Below are 8,939 nucleotides of genomic sequence, written 5' to 3'. Positions count from 1 at the left end.
ACATTTTGAAAAGCAGTTGATTCATAACTCAGCGAGGGAACTAAACAAACATAATCCTTATTCAGTTGTTTTATGCGAAGGTTTATTTAAGGATATACTGTATTATTCTGCATGAGTCAAGGTAACAGTGTCATTTTAATACTACTATGAAAGTCAGAGATAGAATTTGAAGGAGTCAGAGAAAAAGATGGATTTTTGTAAATACAATTTGAAGAATGAATAATTCATTACACTGCCAGTCAGGATTAGAAGTCTACGCATGCAGATATACTCTGACAATTTTCCTGAGGCTAAACTGTGCATACCTACATACTCGACTCCCTCAAAATAAACATACAAACACACACACATTCCCAGATACAGACATATCCCTGTGAACATTATACATGTTAAATTGAAGACTGGAAATGCGGGAGAAAAGGGTATATTGCAAGAATGCATTTGTGTGCGTCTGTAGATACTCTGGTATGCAAAAAAAACAAAAAAGCAATTGCTCCTTACAATTAGTTTTGTCTTGTTTTTTTCCAACCAATAGTCCAAAACCAAAAAGATACCCAGTTGATTAGCTCAGACTATGAAGATGAGCAAATATTCACCTTTGGGTGAAACCAGAGAACATTTAGGCATTTTTTTTTTTGCCGTAACGATTAAGTGCTTATCAAAATATTTGCTGGTTAATTTTTTGTTGATAGACTAATTGATCGATCGACTAATTGTTTCAGCTGTATTGAAGGGATCACACTGCCGGACCAGAGTTATTACAGAAGATATTTATTTGCTTAATTCCACTCCCTACCTCTGTTAAATTATGACATGTTTTGATCCTTTAGTAGCATTAAAATGTGAATCATCAGAAGTGCTACTAATTTTTTTTTTTTTTTTTACCCTGGAGCAGAGGATTCATAAACCTTTTTTTTTTTTTTTTTTTTTTTTTTTAATCTTGAGAGCCAACATTGAAACTTTGTGTGTCCCTTGGTTTCTAATTACACACCCTTTTAATATCTACATTAGCTGACTACCAATAAAGGCAGATGGATTGATTTAAAGTGCACAAATCAAAGAATGTTTAGTAAACCATGTGAAATCCTTCACTTAAAGCAAAATATCATAAAAAAAAATGAATGCCCCAGTAACACACAATATAGGCAGATACCAGTGTAAGGCAGGGCTGCATTTTGAAATCTGTGAAAACAAATAAACGATCTGAAATAATTTTAGATAAACATCAAGAGTGGGCGGTATGGATAAAATCTCCTAACGTGGTGTATGTCATTGGATAAAATAACCTGGCAGGAATGTCGTTTTTTGGCAAATGCAGTAAATTAAGTACCTGACAAATCAAGGGTCTTTATCATATTGATGCAGCAATCAAATAAAAAGTGAATTGAGCCATAAAGCAGTTTTGCTCATTGAACGGCAACAAGTCCTCCAGTATAACCACAGGTTTTAGAGAAGAGATATAAACAGTGTGGCAAACTCTGATGACTAGTTGATCATCTCGCAGGATATCTCGTCATCTCCCCTGAGCCCAATACACATGGTTACAGAACAAAAGGCTCTGCGACCCACTTTGTGTCAGGTCCCATATTTTAAGAAACGCTGGATTAAAGGAAAGATAAAAAACAAAAGTGTCTTTTGTCAAAAAAATAATTGTGACATTACTAGGTAACAACGTTCAACACAGTCAGACTGCAGTGAAAGTGTACGTGTAGACGCAGCGCCATGGCTGAGTTAAGCCTTGACCTGAGAGGCAATTGACTTTTGTACACAGTGGCATTCAGCCTTCATCACCAAACATCCATCCACAGCCGTACTCTGTCATCTGACTCTGCCCTCCTCTTCTTCTCCCCTTCAGACTGAGAAAGAAAAGAGCGCAGAGCGGTCCGTCAAACTGATGATCATGACTGGCTAAAGCAAGCGAAGGCACGGCGTGAGAGAAAGCCAAAGAAGAAGGAGGGGAGGGAAGAAGAGGAGTACATACACACACACACACACAACCACATACTGCTGCTCCTCTCCTCATCTCCACGGCAACCGTGTTCGCACGCTCACAGACTTCTGGGAGGAGACCTGAGCTGTTTCAGCAGCGTTGGAGGAAGGGGGAAGAGAATCAGATGGAAAGAAGCGAATGAAAGAACGTCCCTTCATCACCCTTCATCCATCATCTTTTGGTTTCTTTTGTAGAGTTCGCACTGACATTTTGAGTTGATGGTCAACTTTTTACTTCTTCTAAAGTCTGAGTTAAAACCAAATTTCAACCAGCTTGGATCTGGTTTTTCGCGGATTAGTCTTTTTTTTTTTTTTTTTTTTTTTTGGGCGCCTTACACATAAAACCATTGTTTCTAAGTAATTCACTACTTTCCTCAACATACTCTCTTTATGTTTACACTAAGAGAATTTTAATGATTGATTTAATGCTAATAATTGTAAAATCTGTACCCGTTATTACACTTTAAAAATCGAACACCCGTACCGCATCCCCACACTGACAACGCCTCACCATCGCCCACCTCCACCCTCCTTCATCCCTCGCCCTGCAAGACCCCACTTCAGTCTTCTGCGAGCGACTTCATCTGTTTACCATCCCTTCATCCGAGGCTATGAAAGGAGGAGTCGAATCTCAGATCACTCCATCATGCCAGTTCTGAAGAGTAGAGAGGAGATCCGGGCTGGCAATGTTCAAGGTAGGCCAGTGATTTGAGGAACTGAGTTGTATTTGTGTGTTCATGAGCATTTCTTGAAACTTTTCCCCAAAAATCCACTCCACTCTGTTTATTTGCTGAGGTGAATTTCAGCTGAACTTATGCTGCAAACTTTCTGTATCAAAAATGGTAGTAACTTGGGGCAATATTGATGACTCTGTAGACCTTTTTTTTTAGATTTATCAATCGTTTAGTCCATAAAACATTTGTGAAAAATGTCACAGTTCTTTTTCAGATTGTTTGTACGACCATTGGGACAAAACTCAAAGATATTTCATCTAAAATGACACCTAACGAAGAAAAGCAGGAAATTCTCACATTTGAGAAGCAGGGGACACAGAATTAATGACATTTCTGCTTGATAATTGACTTGAACAATTAACTAATTATCAGAATGAACTCATATTTTTTTGACAATCAAGCAGTCGATTCTATTGAGTATTAATTTCGGCTCCAGTCCTAACAGCATCATAGCATCTAAAATGATCTCCTATGTCGAGTCACCATCACAACTATTAATATCCAACAGTTGTGAGTGTTTAGTTTTCCATTAAGCCCATTCAGTCCCAATTAAACCACAGAAATCGTCCACACTCATGATAATTTCAGGTCATGCAAAATATCAGAAAAGGTGGAAATAATGGGTCTACAGATGTTTCATGTTGCCATATTAGATAATAACAGTATTGTGCAATTTGTGATGACACATCTGCTTTATGGTTTGTTTTGGTCAAATTAGGGATTCACTGACCTTTATTTTTCATGAAAAATATAAAGTAGGGAGCAGTTCACTGGGCTGTACAATTTTGTGATGTGATAATAAACATCTCTTCATAATAATATAGTCTAGAAATTGGCTCTAAACAGTAGGTTGAAGAGAAATTTCTGTTTTTCAAGGACCTGTATGGAAATGGATTTTAGTGGTTTTTTCAAAGTTATTAAAGATGTATTTGTAAATTCTTTGAAACATGAGGCCCTCCACGTACACAAATCTACTTTGAATTTATGTGTAGGAGCCCATCACCATTTTTGACTTGTTTTCGTTTTGAGTGAGAGCAAGAGATTAAAGGGATGAGAAGGACAAGAGGATAAGGGAAAAACATTCATAGGGCAAAAGAACAAAGGAGAAATTGTCTTTTTTTTTTTTTTTTTTCCGTTACAGATTCTTTCTTGCAATGCTTTGTGATGGAGCCCAGTGTTGAGATAAGGGATAACGAGGCACTAGCTTCAATAAGCCTATCAAAACGACAAGTTGTGCTGCTTCACAAGGGAAAACAGGCCTAGACAATGGTAACCGTATAAAGCAACAGAGTGGAGAAGCTGGAGCCTGTTTTATTGCGGAGCTTGTGCTCCTTTCAGTAGCCACTCAGGAGTTTGACTGATAAAAGGCACATTTAAAAGTTATGGAAAGATAATGGAAAGACGGTATTAGAGGCAGTGTGACAAGCAGTACAAGAGTGGAGATGAATTAAAATCAGCTCAAAAGGCGAATTCACACATGGCATTCATGAGCACAGAATAAACCTTTACAGCTGTGGAAAGTGTTTCCTAATGTACGCGAACAGTTTTGAAACATAAAATGTGCAAAATCCTGTTCTCTCACAAGGTCCAGCTCCTGCCCGTGGAGCAGCTCCAGGATTTGTCTCCTGGTGGCATCACAGATTAGATTCTTGCCTGGATTGTTTCTAACTTTGGGTGCGACTAGTTTACGATCACAAATCCAAACTGAGCTTTTCCACTTCTGCATTCGCAGACTCAAAGGATCTGATGTGTCTGTCTAATTATGATGCACCTCTTTGTTGAAGCGTGACTTAGAGGAGGTGTGTGACAGCTGGTATGTCCCTCCTTCACAACACAACCGCTTTAACACTGAACAGACCTACAGTATTCTGCTCACTTACTCACATATGCTGCACACACTCTGCACTCTACAGCTCCCAAATTCCTCCCCATGACATTTCAATCAAAACTTTCTCATTCGTGGGAATGGTTGGGCATTGGCTGATACTGAAGGCTTGAAATGGCTGAATGTGAACTTTGTTTCTAGGGCAGATTTTCCATATGAAAAAAAAAAAAGATGGGGGAGAGCACGATGGAGCAAGCAAGGGGTTAAGGCGTGGCAGACAGGAAAAGAGACAGACAGGCAAAGATCCAGGCTCAGGCTGTAAATCCAGTGAGAGCTTCACTGACAGTGGATGAAGGAGGCAGCTTTGTAGAGAGATGTAGCCCTGAGTGCATAAGCAACAAGGCCTGGAAGGGTTGTGTTGTTGCAGCATCGTGAGGCTGCAGGTTCTGGAGAGTGGGTTGGGTAGAGGGGATTACCTGATTCGAGCGTTGGCTCTCTTGTCAGACGGTCATCACGGCCCCCGTTTTGATCGGTGGACTGAGAACAGAGTGGAGGCAGCGAAGTGCCATAAGTGTACAGGCGTCGAGATGTTGACGCCGGGACTCGCCGACAGCCGGCTGAGTCAAATTTGGATACGAGCCTCATGTGACCAGCTTTACAAATGTTGATTGAGTCGTTGAAAGATTACAGGTGCTGAGCAGCCTGGTGTTTATTGTTTACTCAGAGCCAGAGGGAGAGGGAGAGAAGTGCAAAGTAGTTACACTCTTCCTTAAAAATAACTCTGGTATCCATGCATTTTTAGGGCTTAAAAAAACATTTTTTCGCTCAAAACACTGTCTAAAAAAATAAGAAAACATTCTTCACTCAGTTGCCAGTTTTGGACTGCAGGTAGGACATGGAGGTCATTAGGAGATGTTCACATGGCTGTTTTCATTTATACTAGTTCATGCAACTAATGTAATGTTTACATTCTTTGTTTCTGTGTTTTGAACCCACCTCTTGACAGGAGTTGGTTACCCATAACACTCTGCTCTGCATGGTTAGCAGAGACGTTTAGGTGTATCTTCACTGAAGCATATTTCCAGCTTAAGGCGACAGTCCTGCAATAAATGCAAATATACTACCCTCATGAAGGTTATAATGCTCAATTTTTAAATATTGAATCTGTTCTAGTGGATTAGGGAGGTGTTTCTGATACATTGTCTATCCTGTGTGTGTCAATGAGGGTAGACTAAACACAATACTGCAAGACAATTCAACAGCACCACAAACTGCAGCTGCCAAATTGACCGTAATGTTGAATCAATACAGCTCTATAAACATAGGAAGTTAGGATTTACTGCAGGACCTTTGTAGCTAGATTTACATAAAGTGAAAGGGCTGCTGCTTTTTTGAAAAATCAAGCTTGAACGAAATATACACGAACGTGTAATCGGTTTGAATGAATTTGAACACAACGCTTGGGTTCAAATTGCCTAGTGTAGGATTATACTACAATGTAGTATAGGATTAGGCCGTTCAGGTCCTTTCAGGTGCAGTGCTTCCGCTACCTCGCTTTAGTGTCAAACCAGCATTACTGTAAGGCTGCTGAATTTTACAAAGCTAGCAGCCTAATCTTTATCCATGATCGTTCCATCTGTGGTGTTGAATGAGTCCTTCCTCACATCACTTCTCAAATGACTTGGTGTCATGTTTATTCATTCAGCAGGGCTTGCTAGTTTTTCTCCATTATGTATCAACGAAGATAAGAACAGTATGGGTCAGATGGACAGTGCAGTTTATGAAAGCCCCCTGCTAGGGTACAAGGCACAGCATGATGCTTCTTCTACCTCTCCTCTTCTATACCTAGCCATGTGTGACTGTGAGAGAAGGAGGAAAAGCTAAGAATAGAGAAAAGGAGGCCCAGTACTGTGATGCCGCCTCTACCCATGTTGCTCAGCTTGTTGGTGTGCTGTTCTGTTACTGAAGTCAGCAGGCACTCAGCCAGTCTTTGCTGTTATCTGTTTGTGCAGGCTCTGCTGAAACTGAACACAACACAATCTGCATCCTTGCCGTATAAGTAATTTTCTTTTTCATGGAGGTATCAGATGCGGAAATGGAGCCACAGTCTTCCACCCTTTCACCCATGTGCTCACTAATAACATGACCAGAATGTCTTGGCTGGCACTTACAGAAATTTCATCAGATACTGTCACTCCTCATGTCACGCCGAAGGGAGGCCTTTTGAAGCTCTTCCGTTGACAGACAGGGAAGAGAGTCGGAGGATTTTTCTTCATGATTTTTTTTTCATGCACGAATGGAAGCAACTGATAGAAGAAAAGACAAAATCTGCGGGCTCAGCAAAGGGTCGAGCTGTGGAGATGAGAGGAACCGATGGAGGGTTTGATATGAATGATACTGAGCAATATTTGATGATACTGTCCTCAACAGACTCACAAGAAACAGATGTCAGGACTCTTAGGAAATCGTGTGACGCGGATGGCTTTGTTAAAAGGAGCTGATAAGCTGATAATTATGTTTTCAAAGATGGAGAAGGAAATGATGAAAGAATGGAAAATATTTGATAGTATTAGAAGAAGGAATAGGTCTGCATTTTGCTACTTATCAGCAGACTTATTTAGCTGTAATTAGGAGGAAATTTTAACAGGTTCAGATCTTGTTAGCTGCTAATTCATTCACAATAACTGCCAAACTCCAATAAAATTACCTGTTCAAAGAGAGGGTAAAATTGCTATTTTCATTTACATCCTTTACAAAGAAAACATTCCAAAAATCTTTTAAGTTAAAATCAGATTTTTTTGCCCCTGCTTGCTGTGTTGTCTTGTTGATATTTCACAGCTATTTAGCAGTGCTAAAAGCAGGTGTTATCTGTTTGACGTCTCCAGTGGCTACATTTGCAAACCTGTTCCAGGTGTCAATGAATGCGTCTCCATTTGACCCTCAGTGGGGGCAACTTTTCAATTAACTAGGTTTGACTTGAGACTGGGAGTAGGTGTGGAGGGCAGACAGCTGTGGAGGTGAAGAGGAAATTGCCCCTCGACATATACAGACCTGAACATTAAGGAAGAGCAGAAGCTCAGTGGGGAAGAAATGCAGTTTTCAGTGTTTTTTTTTCTTTTTTCTTTTTTCTTAACAAAGCAGAGGAACAGGTGATCGCTGAGACAGAGGCAAGGCAACCTCTCAGGGGGGTAAATTGGAAGGTGAGGAAAGGGAGAAAGAGGACATGTAACCATGTGTCTGGGGCTCTGCTGCCACATTTAGGCTTAAGTGGAGAGCAGTGTGTGGGTTTATATGACTGAGATTTACCTTGGGGGGGATTAGGTCTGTGCAATTGGATCTTGAAATAAATGTTCCAGGTTCATGTTGGATGAAAAGCTGAGATGATTATTTGATTAATCAGTTGAATTATTTGGCCATTGTTTTGATATTTAATATCATTAAGCTAAAATGCCAGACATTACCCTGTTCCAGTACGTCAACTGTTTTGATATCACTGTAAGTCAAATATCTTACCTAAAGATGCTCCATTGGGCTCTAGGAAATTGTGATGGGCATTTTTACTATTTACTGATATCTTATAGACAATAATCACCATTATTTCAGAAAATAACCAGCAAATTAAGCAGCCTTAGTTGGATTAAAATTGAGTGTAGTACTTGATATTTTCATAAAGAATGTATGTATATTTTTCTGAAATTTAACTTCACACTCCCTGACAAGAAAGAAAAAAATCATGATTGTAAAATCATCAATCATGATAGAAAAAATAGATGAACAGTATTTGACAACACTCAAGGTAAAGACAAGCCTAGAGACACCCAGACCTCACATACACTCAGTGGCCACTTTATTAGGTACACCTTTAAAATCTAATGCAATCCAATGCAACAGCTCAGCCATAAATTTGACATTTAAAGAAATATCAAAGTTAGAATTTATGGCAGAGCTGTTGTTTTGGATCACGTTGGATTTTACATGTGCACCTGAAAAGTGGCCACGGTGTTTAAAAATGTAGACAATAAAAATGCAATAAAGCTACAAAGCAAACGAAATAAACAAATTTACAAAACAGACTTGCACTAATATTTATTATTTAACAACCATTTCTTTACCAAGCGTTTAAAACCCCTCTCAATCTGCTTTTGTATCACGGATCCTAATAGTTTCGGAGAACTGCAGCAGTGTATAAGAATGTATTTTTACCCATGGAGCTCCCCAATCGCAAAGAACTACCATGAGTTGAGCTCCCTGTCGTTTTAAAATTAATAATCTTATGATTATACTGACAAAACTGAAATAGTAGGAACTGAATTCTTTATGAATCATAACCATAAGGAATTTCACAAGACCTTTGCTAACGAAAAGTAGCCTGTCAACAACATAATCACTCA

At 39.4% G+C, this 8,939-nt stretch overlaps 1 protein-coding gene across 1 annotated transcript in view; it reads left to right on the top strand.

Annotated features, from left to right (window-relative positions):
• Positions 1-2,355: 2,355 nt before the first annotated feature.
• The window catches only part of grin2bb (glutamate receptor, ionotropic, N-methyl D-aspartate 2B, genome duplicate b), a 90,261-nt gene continuing 83,677 nt past the window's right edge, over positions 2,356-8,939 (top strand). The window contains exon 1 of the mRNA XM_040144884.1: positions 2,356-2,684. Coding sequence (XP_040000818.1) covers positions 2,676-2,684 — 9 coding nt within the window. The 5' untranslated portion in view covers positions 2,356-2,675. The remainder of the gene's footprint in view (positions 2,685-8,939) is intronic.

This window comes from Xiphias gladius, chromosome 15 (genome assembly GCF_016859285.1).
Source record: "Xiphias gladius isolate SHS-SW01 ecotype Sanya breed wild chromosome 15, ASM1685928v1, whole genome shotgun sequence".
NCBI lineage: Eukaryota > Metazoa > Chordata > Actinopteri > Istiophoriformes > Xiphiidae > Xiphias > Xiphias gladius.
Note: the sequence above shows the minus strand (reverse complement) of the source record. Positions and strands in the feature narration are given on the sequence as shown.